Genomic DNA, 19901 nt, shown 5'->3' on the forward strand with positions numbered 1-19901 from the left:
TTTTTGGAAAACTCAGCATTATAATTCATTTTAAAAACATGTTCAGGAAGTGTTATCTTTTTTCAGCTGATTTAATTGCGATTGTAAATCTTTTATCCGTCTATCTTTCACACATATCAATGAACTTATGTTGTCAATCTAAATAAATAATAATTACATCTTAAATTTTTTTTATTATTATAATTTATAGCTAGTGAACTGGTTTTTTTTTTTTTTAATGGGGAAGTTAATATGCCAATTCCAAATTACAGTATATAATTGGGATTTTATTTTTTAAATGCATCATAAAATTCTAAAATAATCTAACCTTGTGTTCCATATCATCAATTTTATGCTTAAGTTTATTTATTAATGCTACAACTTCTTTGCTGAGATATTCTTTAGTACAACAATCAGTTTCTGAGGATTATAAAACTATATTATGTATACTTAGTTTCAGTAATAAGTTCATTAATTAATAATATGTTTCTTTATGCTAAATAGCGTATAAAAAATGACTATGTGTATGATAATACCTGTAACTTGAATCATTTCATCATTAATTATTATATAAAGTGGACAATTTTGATTTTTTTCTAATCTTAATTGTTTTTCATATTCAAGTTCATCAACTACTAGTTTTAAAGATTTTAAAAATTGAAATATAGTATTAGGATCAGCCATTGATAACTTTTCTATAGTTTCCTTTGAAAGTGGTAACTTCATTTTTTTTAATACCTTTTGATAACATTATTATATATTATTTTATAAAAATTGGTAACTTGTAGTTTGAAATTTACTTTTCTATTTAAAGTATCCCAATTTGAAATCTTATTTGTCAATGAACTAGCTGGTACATAATTGTGAAGGTCTATTAATTTTGGCCAATAATATTTTATTATTTCAGCAACCATAGCTATTAAAATGTATCTGTTATCAATTTAATAACACACAATGTAAGTAATAAATGTATTTTACTTGCATCAGAAAAATCTCTGACTATGGTTTTTTTTGGGCGAGTAAATTTAAAAGAGTTAATCCAATGAATTATGTTACTTAAATTTATTGGATTATCATTGTTCAAAGAATCACCTTGCGATGATAAAGGAAAACTGCATGGTTGATTTTCACAGTTTGAAGAATCACTTGTAGTTGTCATTTTTTAATTCACACAATAAATAACAAAAATTTATAAAAAAAGAAAGTAAAAAATTATATTAATAAAATAATTATTGACAAAAATAAAACTAGTTACTAGGCAACATATATTTTCAGTTGGAAGATTAAAAATTATTTTTAAAATCAGGAACAAATAAATATAATATAATGAGACCTTAAGGAAGTCTTAGTAAAATATCTAAAAATTAATTTTTTCAATCATCGACATTATCATTATTGTCAGATTCATCAGAGCATGAAATATCTCTGTCTATAAATTCTATCTTAAATTTTTTAAAGCCTCTCGATATCAAATGATTACAATTTTCTTTATCGTCAGCAACTCGCCTCTTTAATTTTCTTTTTAAATTCTTTACTATTCTGGTATATGGCATTATTTTACATTTTCTTTCAGGAATACTGTTATCAACAATCTTCATAAATTCTTTATAAATTTCATTATTTTTGTCAATAAATGGTTTCACTTCATTAATTGTATTTCCGTATAAAATATGCTCATTTGATTTGTAATGTTCAGAACTGTATACTTTGCAATCGTTTTCATTGATAGGGCTATGCATTAAATTGTTATTTTGACTTGCCGTATTACAAGGATGTGGATGAAAATGAGATAAATAATGTGATCTATTTGAAACATTACAATCACAGTCATTATTATCTTTAAGTTCATATTCTTCAACATCTTTGGGAATGATGGTATTATTTATAATTTGAGCACTTGAACTAATAGGGGTAAAATTATTAGCATTATATTTATCAATTTGAATATTAGAGTTAATAGGAACAGAATGTTCATCGATTTGAGTGCCAGAGGTGTCAATGAAATCCTCAGAGGTTTTACAACAATTCATACATTCCAAAGGTGCATTGGTGTGAGTACAATTGTTTTTACCAACTTTGGAACCAAATGATTTAGCCAACTTCTCAGAAATACGATCCATGAACTGTTCATGGTCTTCTAAAAAATTGGTTTGAGTATATTTTGGTTTTTTCATAGTATCATATAATTCAGTTGATTGATTACTACTACCAATAGTAGAATCAGAGTCATACAAATTCTCTTCAATGATAAAATCAGAGGAATTTTCAGTTGACGAATTATCTGTTTGGTCCCTAATATCTAATGATTCAATAGACGATTGATCATGAATTGATACGGACTCATCAGAATTGTCAGAGCTTTCATTACTTATAACATCTGAGTATTTATAAGTTGGTGTAAATGATGTCTGTGCGTCGTGGTCAAATAGTTCAGGCGATAATCGATAATATTCATTTTCAAAGTTGTCAATAATACCATCATTATCAACCACAACATAAGCATCATCTATTATAGAATTAACTTCTGATTCTTTTTCATTGTCTAGTGTTACAGTGGATGATTGGTCATGACCAGTAAAAGTAACATTAGAACTTTCATTATTTATAATAACAGAACACTCTTTGCTTGGTATTTGTTTTGCTTCTTCTTCATTGTTTTGTGATTGAGATGATGGTGTTAAACAATCATATTTTAAATTGTCATTAATTTTAACATCAACACTACTCAAATTTTCTTTACTACTTAAGTTTTTTTCATCATTCAAGTCTTCTCTATTACTTAAATTGTCTTCATTTAGAATACTGAATTTAATATCAAAATTATTAACACTCTGTTGATTGAGTTCATCTCTCAAATTATCTTCATCCTGATAATCAAGGTCCATACTCGATTCGCCTTCACCCTGTAAATTGAATTCAATATTCAAATTTTCTTCACCCTGCAAATTTAGTTCATTGTCCAAATCATCATCACTTTGCCAATTTATTTTTTTGGTTAAATCACCTACAGGCTGTAAATCGATTTCATCAATAAAATCTTTTACATCCAGAAAAAGTTCATTGTTCAAATCTTCTTCATCTCGTAAACAGAGTTCATCATTTAAATCTTCTTTAACCTGTAGACTGAGTTCATCACTTAATTTGTCTTTCCTCTGCAAATTTAGCTCATCATTAAAATGGTCTTTTTCCTGATAATTGAGTTTATCATTCAAATCTTCTTCAACTTGAAAACTAAGCTGATTATTCAAATTATCTTCATCCTGTAAATTATTATCATCTAAATACTTATAACTTGGTGAAAGTTGAGGAATTGAATTTGTATATAGTTGATAATATTCAGTGTAAGAATTATCAGTAATGTAGTCAGTGATTAATGAATGTTTTGATTTTTCATTGTTTAAGTCTATATTTAATGAAGATTTTGATTCTTCAATTGTATTGGTAGGAATTAACAAAGGCTTTGATACTTCATTAATATCTAGTATTGCAATTGACGATGGATTGTTGCTTACAACAGTATCATCAGAACTTTCATTATTCATTATATTTTCACTGCTCTCTGTTACTTCTTCTTTGACACTGACAGAACTACATGGAAAAATTGTCGAAGGATTACTATCAACATTACCAGAACATGTATTACTTATGACTTCAAAATTATTATTGTCTGATGAACATAATTCAGCTTTATATTTGTCATTATTTTCATCATATTCTTCTTTTATTTTTATATCTGGATATATATTATTTGGTATATTTTTAAATTCTTCTTTCGGTGATTCAGTAGGTTGATGATAACTGGTACTGTAAGAATCACTAGGGATTTCATTTTTTACATCTAAATATTTATTGCACGGAAAAAGTTTTGTTTGTTCACAGTCATTTTGTAATCCAGAAAATAATTTATAATATTCAATTTTTACATCAACTGCAGATGTATTTGATGATTGATTATAAAAAGTTGAAATATCATTATAACTTTTATTGTCCATTATATCTGAATACTCATTTTTTATTGTTAATTTAGATTTTTCTTTAATATTTTTTATTTTATGTGGTAGTTTTTGGTACTTATTTTTACATTTGTGATATTTTTCGTAATATTCTTCTTCATCACCATACATAAAACCGGAAAAATCTATAGTTACATTAGGTTTCATTTTTTTATTTCGATCTAGTTTCAATAACCTATTAGAACTAGTAACATAATTAACAACATGTTCAGTGTTTTGAATATCTAAATATTTATTGCTTTGTAGATCTTTTTTATTATCAAGTGATACAGTTGATAATTTATTAAAATCTTTATGTTCTATAATTTCTTCATTTGCTTTATGATCAGTACACTGAGTTTCACTTTTAATACATGGTTTAACATCCCAATCAAAATTACCAGAACTGGTATTAGGGTTGCAACTTGTTGTTACCATATCAACATTATGTTGATCAACATATTCAGTTGTATTTTCTTCTTTGATTTTTGCTCTATTTATTTCTAATAATCTTTCATATTCTATTTGATCAAATTCAGTTTTTATTTCTTTTACAACAGTATTAACTTTTTCGCGTTCATTAATTTTCTTTTCAGGTTTTCGAACAGTCATTTTTAGCTTTTTATTTTTATTGGTTTTTACAGTGCTCAAAAAGTTAACTAGTGAAAATTTATCAGCTTCTGAATGACTAACATTATTACTGTTGTGACGGCGATAAAAATGACTATGTATACAATCTCTTTTTACTATCATTGCACATTCATTACATGAAACTAACATTACTTTATCAAGTCGAGGGACTAAGCCAAATACAGGAACGTCATCACTAGTTAGAGTAATAGAGTTTTCTGATTTAACTGGATCTTTTTTCTTAGAGTTTTTATTGGAAACACTGTTCAGCTTATCGTTGAATATGGACCAGGACTGATTTTGAGTTGTTTCAAAAACAGTGACAATGTCCTCTACAACTGGTTGTTGGTTAGGAGAAGACATTGTATTCTAGACGCTTGGTCTAGCTGAAAAAAAAAATATTCATTATTATACACTTAAGTATTAAAAAGTGATACATTTTAATGATAGAAGTACAACACTTTTTCAATTTTGATTTGCTAAATGATTTAACTTTTTGAAAAGCCTTGAAAAGTGATAAACTAAATTCTGATATGAGTATTTGTTGATTGTTAGGCAATAAAAGAGTATAAAAATATTTTAATTTAATTAAAAATTTTGTACTTAAGAATAAAGCTCCCAAGAATGTAAATTCATAAGATTAGATGAAGATAAATATGTATATTATTATTAATAATTATATGTGTTGGTTATCTATGTATCAACATAACTCGAAATCAATAAGAAACTATTATTGATAGATTGTTTATACTTCAGATTCTATAAGCCTTATTACTATAATATACCTTTTTAACAAATTTTTTCTTTGATTGACACTTGAATGAGAGTAAAACAATAATTTAATTTTTTTAAATTTTTAATACTTCTTTATTTTAACTAAACTAACAGTAATAAAAAACTAAATACCAAACTTAGGCACACACAATAATTAAGCAGTAAACTCGAAGTAAACAGAATTGGAATGTAACTTCTTTTGATCAATTAGTTGTTATTTGTTTGAGTAAAATACTACATTTGATAATCTTTAAATAGATAGTTAAAAACATTATCACTAAAGCTCAAATGTCAATAACCATAAATTCTTTAAAATATGTGTTTATATTTGAAAACATCATAATGTGTAATTGTACAGACAAATATAAGCTTTAAATTGTTCTTATATATATTCAAAATAATAATAAAACGGAACATTCTCAATTATTTTTAATTAGAAAATTAGAAATATGCTACTAAATGTAGACTTAGTGAATTTAATTTAAATCATAATTCTGATTGCACTAAACAAATATACTTAATCATAAATACCATAGCTCTAATCAACAAATTCAAAAATAAGCAATTGAAAATTGATGTAAATTAAATAATTATAAAATTACTTAAAAATTTATAAAAACATAAAAAATATCTGTCAAATGAATTGAATTATTATTGCTTAAAAGATATGTATAGTAAATAGTAAATACCAACATTCAACATAATGTTCTAAACTTTAAGTTTGACAATTGGCTGATTATTTTTTATAATAAAGCTAACATCACAAAATTAGTTCTGCTGAATGTTAATTTGATATGTCATATATCTGTAAGACAGAGATAATAATATATACCGGGCAGTTATAATACTATATATAATTTAATACAATACCTATACTCCCAACATTACTACAAAACATTTTAAGAAAATAAATAAAATGCTGTTAATATTACACTAAATTATATTCAAAATCAGTATAAATTTATTTTAAATTTCATTTTCTATCAATTAACAAGTACTTAAATAAATTTTGATTTATATTTTAACTAAGTGTAGGTATGTAATATTATCTGAACAATTAGCTACATTTTATATAGCATTCATAATTACCTAGGTATTTACAAAAGAAAGCTAATAACTTTTAAATAGTCATTATTACTAGTTATTTTATTCACATAAAAAAAAAAAAAAATACCTGTACATTTAAATGCTATTTTATTAACATAGGTACTAATTGTATGAATAAAAAGTAATGTCAAATGTATATCCAACTCAAAGAAATATTAGTTTTTTTTAAGAGTATATATAAATATATGGAAAAATATCATAAAAATGTAATTAAAAAAGAGAATTGTTTTTAGGTCTTGTGAGTAATAAATCTAATAATGAAGGATATAAAGTAAACCAGCGTTGCAAAAAAATGTCTTAACCAAAAGAAATTTTGGAACGACAATGAAAATTAAACTTGATAGATGACTTTAAATTAAGTTAATGAAGAAAAAGATTGATGTAGGTCATTGCTAATAGGTACTCTATCATTAAAAATTACATTCTACTAAATAGCACAGATAATGGCACCAAATTATTAAATTTTCTACAGCGTATCGATAAAAAAAACAATGTCAAACAATTTTAGGACGAATACAATATCATCGGTTTGATAAACGATGAAATTTGGGACATTTAAATTTGTCGAACACATAGTAATTATTACTTTTGTTAACAACTATTGATTTAGAAAAATTTCACATCATAAAAATCCAATCTCTTTTTTCCTCACAGAGTCGATTGTTAAAAAAAAAAAAAAAAAAAATGTCTTAAACATAGTATTATTCTATCATCTACTTATGACATCGATTTACCAGCTATTTAATTCTATTGTGGCCATTTAGTTTATCATTAGAGACACGCCCATTATGTATCAAAAGTGTCATCTTCTACCAATAACGTGATATTACTATTTTAACTAATATAGGAGTATATTTGCGTAAATGCACGAAACCGTCCACGGTGCGGGTCCAAGAAATACGTATTGCGTCGCGCGACCACCGTCACACGATTCCGTAACACTTATCGTTATAATAATATTATATACTATTTTTATTTTTTAATAATACTATATTATGCATACATTTCAACCCTCCCCCTCCCCCGATACATAACGCTTTTGATACTCACAATATGTGCAAATTTTTCTCGTCGCTATATTATGTATATATATATGTATATATATATAAATAAATCTATTTATCTATATATATATATATATATATACATATGAGTGTGTCGTCCGCTTCTACATCGCGTTCAAAGACTCAGTTGTGTCTAAAACGATGGTACGACGTACGTCCGCGCACGAGGAAAAAATTGCACGGATTTTCATTGTCGCTGTTGTTGTTGTTGTTGTTGTGGTTATAACAATTATTGTTATTCACAGATTCGTTCGTCACAGCCGTCATTTTGACATGTCTGTGTGCGTTTCAGCGTTGGAGAGAGAGTCAGTGGTGAGAATGTGTGAGGAGATCAGCTGCGATTTGCGCGATACGTCTTTGTATCTTTGTGCGTGCGTGCGCTGCGCAGTGCCTTGTGAGGTTCGTCGATGTCCGTGTACGTGTGTCTTGGTGTGTGTGTGTGTGTCGTGTGTGTGTGTGCGCGTGTGTGTACGATTTGCTGGATGTGAGCGTGTCGCGTGCGCGTGCTGCAGTGTGTCTGACTGTGTGAGACGACGCCGTGACTGTGTAGCACTGAGCCGAACGTGTGCACTGTGCTGCTGTGGCCAGGCGGCGCCCGGGCCCCACTGCCGCTGCCGCTGACGAGTGAGGCTGCCGACCGTGGCCCGTGGGTGGTGGTGGGCTGGCGATCCGTCACCGCGGGATCGTGGGTCCCGGGACGCGGTAAACAAACACCGCCGAGCGGGCACGGTACAATAAAAAAAAATAAAATATAAATTGTACAAATCGATGTTAACACGTCGAACCGCCCGGTGGTGATCGTCAGACGTGGTGGTGTATCTTCCGTAAAATAGCGATTATTTTTTCATTCATTTTTTAGCTGCGGGCACGATTCAAGACGCCGCGTAGTTGATTACAAATCGTGACTTTGCGACCCCCATCGTTGGGGCGAAGAATCGAAAATTTAAAAATGTGATGGCGCGCGTTTCCTACGGCGTATACGAATATAAAATATTTTGGTCTTTTAAATTTTCATCGACGACTTTGACCGAGTTTGTCGATGGTCATAATACTGTGTCTGTGTGTTCTTGTGTGTAAAAAAATCAAAAACTTCGAATTTGTCAACATCGAACGGAGTATCGATTAAATATTGTGTATCGGTTACCGTGTTCGGTTGGCATTCCTGGACGGACAAGACGATAATGGGGGGAAAACCAAATCTCCATGGACCTTATGACAATAATATGACTAATATGAGCAACTTATTCGTTTATCGTTGGCCATGGCCAAATATTAAATGAGCCCTTTAATCGTGAGCTTTCTGAAGCTTGCACAAACCATGGTTATTGACGATACTAAATAATGGCAATTACCACGGTTGTATTAATATAAGTTTAATTGTGGATATAGGTATTACACAGTTGAATATGAAAATTATAACAAGGTTAAAATAATATAATATATTTATCTTGGAATAATAATAACTGATCATAAAACAATTAAATATTTGATATAATAAACATAAATTTTTATAAGCTTTTTAGACATTTTATAGTTATTATAATATATTTTATTTGGTTTAAATTTGTTCAGAAATATTTAATTTATCTGCATATAGATTAAAACGTTTAAGACTTATCAAAAATAATTATTATTATTATTTTTAAGTATGATATAATATAAATGTTTATCATTATGTATATCTAATTAATTATAAAAAATATTATTAACTTTATTATACTTTGAGTACCTACATACTTAATAATATCTATCTATAATTCAATTTTATTTATATTTAGTTATTTTACTGTTTAAAAGTACATAATCATGAACTATGTAGCATTATGTAGATTAAAATAATATTAAACTTAATTCAATCAATATAATAAATGACTTGGTTCGCATTCTGTGCCATATTTGATATATTTAATATATAAGTTACTATTTATAAATGTGTGTAATGTTGAATATATTCAAGTTTAATCGATAGTCGACACAACTATATAAGTGTTGGATAAGTTATTTATAAAAAAGAACTAAATTATAGGTACTTTACTCGTTAATTAAATAAAATTGTAATAAAATTACTTCAGTTTTTAATTAGAAAAATAAGTACCTACAATATTATCTTCAACTTTCAAGTCTAAAGTAAAAATAGCATAAGTATTTATCTAAATTAAAAAATAAAGCTTTTAACGTTGAGTGTAGTTTCTAGTAGTAAATTGAATCTAGTGAATATTTTTATGTGGGAGAGAGTGGAATTCAATATTCATGAGTCAAGATTTATAAGAATTTTTTCGTAAAACCAGTTTTAGATAAACCCAATCGATTTTTTACAGCATGTATTATAAAACAATCATGATCACATTTTTTTTCTATAATCACAAAATTCACCCAAATCGCAAAAACTATTATTTTGTTTAACTAAAACCTTATAATGAATCTAATTTTTATTTTGTTGCATTAGAAATTTGTTACAACACAATAGACTCCATACTAGTTTGATTACTGGATATTAAAAATTAAATTGAGATTAGTCACAATAATTTTTATGAATGATTGTATTATGAAAATACTTGGATTAATTTTAAGCTATTTATATTTTAAAAGCATTTGAAATTTTCAAAAAAATTTTTATTGCTGTGAAGAACATGAATTAAACCAGTTTGCAGCAGCTTGAAATGGTTTTTGGTCATTGAGTAATTGAATTTGGATAATAATATAACATTATATTATTATCATAGTGCTGCATGTTCTATCGAGATAAATAATATTCATTATCTCATTCTTTATCTCGATTTACGGGTCATGCACAAAATTATTATTAATCTGTTATTATCTTAGTCTGTGGCCTCAAGCCTGTGCCTTGTGATTTTTAGTGATTAGTGATTATAAACGGTGATAATAAAACGATGTAAATACTATATAAATAGTAGGTATGCAATTCGAAACGAATCAGAAATGAGTAATGACTTCAACAATAATTATGATCTCTGTGACTCAGTCCACTTACTACTATTAGTACTTAGTAACTAGTAACTTTTAACATTTAGAATAACCAATTTTAATTCTGACTAGATCTAATTTACAAGTTTTGTGATTTACTATTTTCAGAAATTTAAATTTATAACTTTTTGATAAATAAAAAAACTTTCCTTAAATGCTTAAATATGTTTTTGGACAATAAAAATATAATATTGCTGTCAACTGGATCTTTTAACCCACCAACAAATATGCATTTGCGAATGTTTGGTAAAATTTATAATTGTTTATTTTTGTATAAACCGTTAATGTATTATTTTACAAATGATGTTAATTAGAAATCGCTCGAGATCACTTAAATCGTTTGGGATTCACTATTTGTGGAGGTTTAATATCACCTACTCACGATTCGTATAAAAAAAAAGATCTAGCTCCGTCATTACATAGATGTGCAATGATTGAGCAAGCTCTTGTTGCACTACCTTGGGTGAAGTTGTCTGATTGGGAAGTAAAACAAAATGGTTGGACAAGAACGAGACAAGTACTACAATATCACCAGGTAAACATTAACCTATTTATTTATAATTTTAAATTTTGATCAATTTCTTAATAATATTACAGAATCATCTCAATATGATAATCACTTCTAGACTAAATGGTTCAATTAAAGTTGATACTTCATTATTACCAGTCCAATTAATTGAAAATCTCAATGTCAGTGATTCAAATCAAAACACAGCAGTGAATGTGAGACTTTTGTGTGGCGCTGATTTATTGGAATCTTTTGCTGTTCCAGGTTTATGGAATGACGATGATGTAAGTATATTATTATAAGACATTAGTACTTTATATTGTGTATACTATGTATTAAATAATTTAATTAATACTTTCAAAAGTAATATTTTATTTTAAAACATAACAATAATGAATAAAATATGTTGTTTATAGATAGAAGCTATTGTTCGAGATTATGGTCTGGTTGTTGTTAGTCGTTCGGGATCTAATCCACATAAATTTATTTATGAATCTAATGTTCTAACTAAATATATGGTAATCTAAAAAATTAATGTTTAAACATTTTTTTATGAGTATATTTTTATATGAATAAATCTACTATTCTAGGCAAACATAATTGTTGTAACTGAATGGATAGCAAATGAAGTTAGCTCAACAAAAGTACGTAGAGCTTTATCTCGCAATGAAAGTGTGAAATTCCTTATTAGTGAGTTGGTTGAATCTTATATCAAAGAACACGGTCTTTATGAAACGCTAAACCAGTAAGTAATACCAAAACTTTATATTATACAAGGTGATTCTTTTTTACAGTAAACACTTAAAATCAGAGCTCGAAACTTTATGCATTTGTTTATTTGTTCTGGAAATAGCTAATAGGTAGGAGAAATTAGATTTGATACATAATTTATGTATTGTGATATAATAAGAATTTCAAATTTCAAAATTTTTATTGTATATTTATTATATAATTTTTTATTTGATAAGAATAATGTATAAATTACCTATGTAAAATTTTTATTTTTGACATGTTGGAAAATAAATGTTTGTTTTTTGTACTTTTTTCATATTAAATTAATTTTATCTACATGATTTTGTCTGCAAAATTGCCAATAAGATGATAATCAATAGCGTGACTTCATATTTTCCTCAGTATACACATTTTATTTTTATCTCTGAAGGCAATATTATATTTTATTTATCTGATCTTTTACAGTATTATTTTGTTTGCCAATACTCAGTGAACATTATCGTATCAATGTATTTATGTATATTTTGTTGTGTCTGTGTTTATATTTATGATTCATGTTTGTTAAAGTGCTCATATTAGTGTTATAATTATCTCCAATTAACAAATATGTCAAAAGAAAACACAAATTAGGTAGTTGGTTTAGAGATTTTAGTTTGGAGATAATATATTTTCTGTGGATGAGAAAATTTTATTTTTATGGTTTTTTGAATTCATAACAAAACAATATATTTAGAAAAAATTAGTTGTTTGACTATTTTATTATTCTTAAAAATTTGAAATATGTAAGAAAAAAATAATTTAAAAACGTATGGTGCATTTTAAGATATTGTATTTACTGTTAAAGAATCACCAAGTGTAGCTAGTGTGTCAATAATATTTGTTAACATTAATTTTATGTTATTATTTGCTGCTAATTGATGAATAAAAACAGTAAGTATTTGAATAACGATACATTTGATGTAAATTTGAAAAGTACTTTCTTGTTATCCTCTCCTAGCGATAACACTATAAAGATACATCCAATGGATGATAAAAAACTTAATATTGATGAACCTGATAATCTACATTGTACTGAAAAAAGAGTTACTAATTGTAAAAACTCTAAGGTAAGAAATGTAGCTGAAAGTAAAGAAAACTGCTCTAAGGTTGCCATTTTAGTATCTGAAAATGGTATTATTGAAGTTATAAGTGATATGGAAACTATGGTTTGACATTAAATTTCCCATGTTTAGAAACGATGTGCCAAATTTACTTATTTTTGTAGTAATATTATGATTTTATTGTTAATGATTGATATTGGTTTATTCTTCCATTAATACTGTGATTTTAGATTTAATTACTTGATAAAGTATTACCAAGTTAGTTAATTAGATAATTTAAAAATTAATAACGTCATTTATTAATTATAGATAAGCATTTCTATTTTTAAGTGTGATTATGATTTTACAATTTTATAATTAAATTATTATTTCATATTATTAGTTAAATTTTAGTTCATGTTAAACTAGATTTTATCTGATTTATCTATATAATAAACAATTGTTTATCAAATATTACAAAAAAATTATAGATAGAATTAAATTTATCAATAATTTATTTAGTCTGGAATAGTTAGTAAAATAGGTACTTGGAACTTAAATACCTCTCAAAAGAGTATTTATAGATAAATAAAAAGAATATAATGTAAAACCAATTTATTTCATGATTCAGAATTTTAAATTAGGTTAAATATATTATTATTAGGATTTATTTGCAAATGCACATATGAATTAGTATGAGCTTTTTGAAATTTTATCAACATTTTTCTCGATTTAGATCATTCTTATTACTAACACTAATTTGTATTTTACATATTTAAACATTTTTAACCTTATTTTGCGTATTTAATGGATATTTGTAGTTTTATAGTGTATATTTTTATTTATAGCACATATTTTTTTTTAATCTTATATTTTAACGTTCATAGTAAAATAATATCTATTACATTATGTCTGGTTGTTATAGTTAAAGATAAGATGACATAGTAGATAAATTCATATAATATAGTATTAAAGTTTAAGTGTTCAACGGAAACTGATCAGTTAGTGTCACGCATTCATGTGTATTATTTTTTACGTATTAAGTACATATAAAATTGCAGGTTTTTATGTATAATAATTTTTGATGTTTTAATTCGTAAATTAAAATTTTCATAGCAAAAATATCATTTAGGAGTCATTTAAAAATATATGTAAATGAGCATTAAGATAATCTTAAAACCAATTGTACATTTTTGTATTACAATATTTGTGAAAATCTGGTTAATGTGACTTAAAAAGTTTTTGGTAAATTAACATTTATCACACAATAAATACAAAAACAATTGAAAACTCAAAAATATAATTTAAAAAATACAAAACAATAGTTTCATTTCTAATATATGAACTTGGAAAACTTAATGAAGATCTGCCAGGCTTTTATTTCTTCAAATATTCCTTTATTAAATAGGACTAATATTTTATAGATTGCTGATAAAAAAATGTTTAGATATAGAACTTTGTGAAGACTACAAAATACTCCTTTTTAATCAATTTAGTATAATATTTAATTTAATTGTATGATTAAATTTTAAGCATATTTTGTAGCATATTACAGTAGTTTTAAAAACATATTTTGAGGATTTCGTTATAACCCTGATTATAATAAATATAATTTTGTTCAAAAATTAAATGCCTGTAGAAAACAATATAACAATATTGAATATTCTAAGCATTGAAATGTGACTATTTATCACTAATAATATTCATCATCTATTGTCAAGTTTAAATAAAATAGTTACATCCAAACTTGTCAATTATAAATTAATTTTTGTTTCTATTTTGAACCATTAATCATGAAACTTTTGTTTAGTAAAATCTTTAAAATTCTAGTAAGTTAAGCTATAATCTCATAGTAGTTCAATATTAACTCAAATTTTTTTAATTAATTTTTAAATATAATTTTAACCATTCTAATTTATTTTTATTCAATTATTCAAATAAAAATAGTACTATGTTCTTTCAAATATTATGATTTATATTTTTTTTTGTCTGGTTTGATATATTCAATCATATAGTTTTAAATTAATATTTATAGCTATAAATACTGAATTTTCTTTTAAAGTTGAGATTGTTATTTAAAAATCTATTTTTTTTAAATATCTAGTAGATGAATTTTAGTAAAATTTCTTATTTTATTTTGTAAAAATGTAGTTTAATGATTATCATAATTTAAAAATTAAAGTATATCTATTGAGAAAACAAGTTAAAACAATTTCCGAAATTGAAACAGAAAATACTTTACTTAAATGGTGGTTTTATAAAATATATTAATAAAGTTTTTGTTTTTAAAATAATGTTAGTCAGCTTTTAAATTATGTCTGTATACAAAGGAAATATATGAAATTGAGTATAGCTGAAACTACATAACATATACCTTACCGAAATATTTTACATTTATTTTACACAAAATAATTACTAGGTTATGTTTATTAAGTTATACTAAAGATCATATTCTAACTTTTTAATTTTTATATATGATACGCGATAAACATTTTTTTTTATAGTTATAGTTAAAGATGTTAGTAGGTTTTATATGTGTTAATATTAGAAATTCATTATATGTTATTTTGAATTATATTGATTTTATCACTATATTAATTCTTAAAAATTAAATGGGAAATCTTGTTAAAATATTGTAATATTTTTTTTTTAGTAACATTTTGATATACTTTATATGGTTTTTAGTTTTTACACAAGGATGTATTTGGTGAATTTATATTAGATTCCACTTAACAAAAACATATTATACATGAAAATAATTTTAGTCTTTAAGTACATCCTTGTTCTTGGTTATGAATTTTTTGATTTAATATAGTTTTAAGAAAAACATTTTTATTAGCATAATAACTAAGATGTTGATAGTATTTTATCTGTTGAAATAAATAACATTTTTATGAAGTTATTATTTATCATGTTTTTAAGATATTTTGAAATGTTTAGGTTGGCCAGGTAGGAAAATAATTTATTATGAAAGTTTTAAATGAAGTAGAATGGTTTCAACTTTTAGTATTACAGTATTTGGTTATTTTTAAATTAAATGATTTGGTGTATAATTATATAAAGAAGTCAATTGTAGCCAAAGTAGGGAATATTTCCAAAAAAGATTGTATTAAGCATTAAAAAATAAAAAATTCTAGAAATGAATTGAATATTTAAGTGTTTTAACTTTGTAATAATATTTATAAATTTGAATATATTATGAATAATCTTATATTATCTATAGTTTGATAGAATAACTAATGAAAGTAAAATTGAAATTTTAGAAATTAATATTTTATTTTTAATAACTAATAAAATGCACGATGCTTTGTTTCTTTCTAATAAAATCAATCATGTCTAACATTTTCACTGCATGTTATTTCTAGCAAATTTAAATGCTTATGATAATTTTTAATCTAAGTATTATTTAATGTTTGTTTAATTTATTATGTTTTATTGTGTCTGCTTAATACTACTATTAAACTAATTATTTAATGTTTGCTTGTATTTTGTAGGTTGTAGTTTTTGAAATAAATATTACCTATTGATGAAATAATATAACTGTATCCATAAAATATATTTACTATAAATTTTACAAATTGTTTTTCAAAAAAGTCAATATGCCAGATTAACATTTTAAGACTTTTAAAAAGTTAGAATATTTCAAATTTAATTAGTTAATATTAATAATATTTATTGTTTATTAAAATATTTAGTCAATATAAATTATTGCGTTTAAATTAAATTAAACTATGCAAATGTATATAAATATATTACATAAACACTGAAAAAAGTATTGGGTAGGGTAGGCCTAAGTAAATATATTTTGCTTGTGTTTTAGTATAATATTTTAATTCCATAAGTTATTTAGGATTTCTATAAAAACTATATTTAAATATCATCATTGAACATTATCAGTTGAATATATATGAATATAACTGGTTAAATAAAAATATAATTTTCTTTAAGTTCCAAATAGATCAAATTTTTAGTTGATGGGTTTTGGTTAAGGTTACTTAAAAAAACACCTAGTGTCAAAAATAAATATTTTAAACGTAAAATGGTATAACTTATATAATTGTTTTTTCTATACTCAAATGAATGAAGTTCTTATTAACTATTTTTGATCTAAATTAAACCTCCAGAGGTGCTGTCAAATCTTTAAAACATGCAATCATTCCAATCAGCAGTGGCATATTTATAGGGGGAGGGGGGTTAAACCTCCCCCAGAACAAAAAAAAAGTTCCATAATAATAATGATTAATTTAAAAAATGATTTAATTTTTAAAATTTTAAACCCCCCCCCCCCCCAAGAAATTATGAAAATACGCCACTGCCTATCAGCACACACTGTACACAATATCATATGTGCACCTCCCTGTATCACCAATTATACTACACATTTAGCATGTAAATAAAATTCTTAAACAGAAATACAGCATTCATTCTTTATAAATGTTTATGATCCTTCTTTATTATTCATAAAATACCTTCAGTTGAGACTTTTGTGCCCAGACTATGTAGTTTGCCAATAGTGCAAATATCTTTTAAATTAATTATGCATTTTTAAAAAAAGTGTCATTGGAGAATGACTTGTTTTATTCTGTTCCTTATCACATACATTTTGTTGCAATAACTTCTTAAATATATACTTAATTTTTAATTAATTTTTTTTTAAGTTAAACAGTAATCTGTTAGTAATAGTTACAACTTTTAAGCATGTCATTATTTGTTTCAGGTGAAAAGAAAGAGAAAACGCTATCAGTAAATCAGATACTCTGTTTAGAAATTTAGTAGTCAATCAATTGTTTTGTTGTTTACTAAATTTTTTTTATTAATTTAAATTTAAAATAGTTGCATGAATGTTAATTCCATGATTTTGCCTGTTTCTATTATTAGTGTTGATGTATGAGTAGGTATGGTGTTTAAAATGTTTTTTTATATGTACTTACATTATTTGTTTTTTAATAAATTATTTTTAATGTGTTATTATTATTTTTATTATTTTGTATTATAATATATATTTTGTACTGTTAATTTTATTTTGTTGTATTGTACTTTAAGAATGTTTAAGTATGTTTCTATTATAATTTGTAGGTTTTCTTAAATAATTTATCTGTGTACCTATTCTAGTTATTAATGATTTTTTAACTCGTCTTTTAAGATTTCTATAAAATAAAAATATAGAATTTTCAATTATAAACTGACAAACTATTTACACTTTTAAAACTGACATAATTATAAAATATTCAATTAGGTAAGTAGGTATATCGAAATAAACACATGTTATTGATAGTTATTTTATTATTGTTTAATTTTATTGAAGTTAAAACCAAAGTTCAATGAAACAAGAAAGTAATTTATAAGAAGTATTTAAAAATTGAAAATGAAAAATGTGAGTTCTAATTTCTTAATTTATAATTGATTCTTGTTTGGCATGGAGAAACCATAAATTAATATAGGAAAGCAATTTACTACTAAGTACTAGTATAGAAGTACCTATCTACCTATAGTACCATATTATCTGCTAAAATCAAAATTATGATTCCATATTTCAATGGACAATTTATAGGGATACCTAAATTCCTTAAAGATTTTAAACTCTACTATAATCTTAAGGATTTAAATCTTTAGGAAATACCACCTGTATAATATATTCCTTAAGTATCTAGGTGACTTTTTATATTATTATGTTATTGTTATACTTATACATTATAATATTTAGTTTTGAAATTTGTTAATTAAAATATTTATCAGAAAATCATATAAAAGAAATGGAATTAAAAAATAAAAATCTAAAATGTAAGCATTGTCAATTTTTAATTTTATAAAACATTAATATTTGGTAGGTACCTATATTTTTGTAAAACAAAAATATTAACTAAAAGATAAAAATATCTTTATTAGGTACCTATTAGATCTTAAAAGAAACAAAGATGTATTATAAGTGGTTTTAGGTTTATAATTAAGCGCATAATAATGTCTATACGACTATACCTAGTAAATTGATAGACCTCTAAACTATTTAGGTCCATTAAATTATCTATTTATCTTATCATCTCATTGACTTTTTTTTTGTTTAATATAATTAATTTAAAATATACTATATAGTTATGGTTGTCATAAATGATTCAAGACAAAATATAATTTTCTAAGATATTTTTCAGTAATAAGTACCTTCGTGATAAATGATAACCTTATATAATATTATTATTGTTAATTTATATTTAATTGTAAGTAAGTGAAGTACATTCGTATAAATATTAAGATAGGACTTACCTATATAACTACCAGTATAGGTACATCAATATATTTTGAGAGCATGTATTTTTTTAAGCGCATGTTTTCCAAACAACCATTATATGAATTATAATGAGGAAAATACAAATTTTTAATATTTTATTACAACTAATAATTCATATTATTTACCTACTTGATTATTAACTGTTAGTTGAAAATTACGAAGAGACCTTTTTTAACTTTTTAAGAAACAAATATGAAATCATGATGTTAATAAAAATTAAATCTATTAACTTTAATCATATTGGATAATTAAGTACTAAAGAATTTTGGTAGGAAGGTAGACAAAAAAAAAAAATGTATAGAAACCCGGAAAATTAGTACATTTAGACAGCGGAGTATATCTCAATATCTCATCGTTAAAATCTATAATAATATGTTGCTCTTTTCTATAATAGGTATCATACATTTACTCATTGTTATATTTCAGTTATTTTATTCGATATATTATACTTGGAGCGCTTGTAATATTATCTGTACCTAGCTATATCCTTATCCTATAAATCTCGCTTATTTCGCCGAACACTTTTTACGTCCACGTGGTATAGTAAAAGGGTCGAGCAATAATAACACGTCAACCGGCCGTAGTTAACGTAAACATTCAGTGACTGGATTTTTGTTGTTTCGTAACGAAATACTATATTATAACCTCTGCGTAGTCATGCACTTATTGATCGTCTGACGTAAGTTAATACATGAGTAAGTACAATAATATGAATAAAGTACCTAATAAATTTATAGCTGCACGACACGGTGGTATATATATAATGTA

The 19901-nt window shown here is 25.1% G+C and overlaps 3 protein-coding genes across 7 annotated transcripts in view; 1 reads left to right on the forward strand and 2 right to left on the reverse strand.

Annotated features, from left to right (window-relative positions):
• On the reverse strand, nucleotides 1–1169 carry LOC114121367 (sperm flagellar protein 1-like). 2 transcript variants are annotated; one of them, XM_050200747.1, is made up of 5 exons: nucleotides 1072–1169; nucleotides 780–895; nucleotides 516–717; nucleotides 308–399; nucleotides 1–138 (listed from the first exon to the last, which is right to left on the reverse strand). In XM_050200747.1, exons 1-5 carry the CDS (start codon nucleotides 1136–1138, stop codon nucleotides 43–45), a joined length of 573 nt encoding a protein of 190 aa, XP_050056704.1. In that variant the 5' UTR covers nucleotides 1139–1169; the 3' UTR covers nucleotides 1–42. The 2 variants fall into 2 exon arrangements, with proteins under 2 accessions (XP_050056704.1, XP_027839466.2); XM_027983665.2 differs by having other exon boundaries at nucleotides 958–1161.
• Nucleotides 1168–19901, reverse strand: part of LOC114121363 (dentin sialophosphoprotein-like) — a 19675-nt gene continuing 941 nt past the window's right edge. The window contains exons 1-2 of one of the 2 annotated variants that reach the window (XM_027983662.2): nucleotides 7533–8803; nucleotides 1168–4987 (exon numbers count right to left, since the gene is read on the reverse strand). In XM_027983662.2, the coding sequence (XP_027839463.2) occupies nucleotides 1353–4964 (3612 nt within the window). In that variant the 5' untranslated portion in view covers nucleotides 4965–4987; nucleotides 7533–8803 and the 3' untranslated portion in view covers nucleotides 1168–1352. Of the gene's footprint in view, nucleotides 4988–7532; nucleotides 8804–19901 lie in introns of those variants that run through there. The other variant, XM_050200740.1, reaches the window with a different exon arrangement.
• LOC114121379 (nicotinamide/nicotinic acid mononucleotide adenylyltransferase 1) lies at nucleotides 10336–17866 on the forward strand. Of its 3 annotated transcripts, XM_027983682.2 has the most exons (7): nucleotides 10340–10777; nucleotides 10846–11066; nucleotides 11129–11323; nucleotides 11456–11557; nucleotides 11630–11784; nucleotides 12703–12877; nucleotides 17568–17866. In XM_027983682.2, exons 1-7 carry the CDS (start codon nucleotides 10696–10698, stop codon nucleotides 17595–17597), a joined length of 960 nt encoding a protein of 319 aa, XP_027839483.1. In that variant the 5' UTR covers nucleotides 10340–10695; the 3' UTR covers nucleotides 17598–17866. The 3 variants fall into 3 exon arrangements, with proteins under 3 accessions (XP_027839482.1, XP_027839483.1, XP_027839484.1); XM_027983681.2 differs by lacking the exon at nucleotides 17568–17866 and having other exon boundaries at nucleotides 10336–10777; nucleotides 12703–13081; XM_027983683.2 differs by lacking the exon at nucleotides 12703–12877 and having other exon boundaries at nucleotides 10355–10777.

The sequence above is a fragment of the Aphis gossypii genome, chromosome 2 (genome assembly GCF_020184175.1).
Source record: "Aphis gossypii isolate Hap1 chromosome 2, ASM2018417v2, whole genome shotgun sequence".
Classification (NCBI taxonomy): domain Eukaryota; kingdom Metazoa; phylum Arthropoda; class Insecta; order Hemiptera; family Aphididae; genus Aphis; species Aphis gossypii.

What these genes read in the sequence shown, in the direction of transcription:
- LOC114121367 (XM_027983665.2), bottom strand. Translation starts at nt 1,138, where the DNA reads ATGACAACTACAAGTGATTCTTCAAACTGTGAAAATCAACCATGCAGT. An exon ending in CAGAGATTTTTCTGATGCAA is followed by an intron (nt 896 to 957) that starts GTAAAATACATT and finishes ACATTTTAATAG; the next exon opens with CTATGGTTGCTGAAATAATA. An exon ending in TGAAATGATTCAAGTTACAG is followed by an intron (nt 400 to 515) that starts GTATTATCATAC and finishes TATAATCCTCAG; the next exon opens with AAACTGATTGTTGTACTAAA.
- LOC114121379 (XM_027983681.2), top strand. Translation starts at nt 10,696, where the DNA reads ATGTTTTTGGACAATAAAAATATAATATTGCTGTCAACTGGATCTTTT. An exon ending in TATGCATTTGCGAATGTTTG is followed by an intron (nt 10,778 to 10,845) that starts GTAAAATTTATA and finishes GATGTTAATTAG; the next exon opens with AAATCGCTCGAGATCACTTA. An exon ending in CTTTATGAAACGCTAAACCA is followed by an intron (nt 11,785 to 12,702) that starts GTAAGTAATACC and finishes GAATAAAAACAG; the next exon opens with TAAGTATTTGAATAACGATA.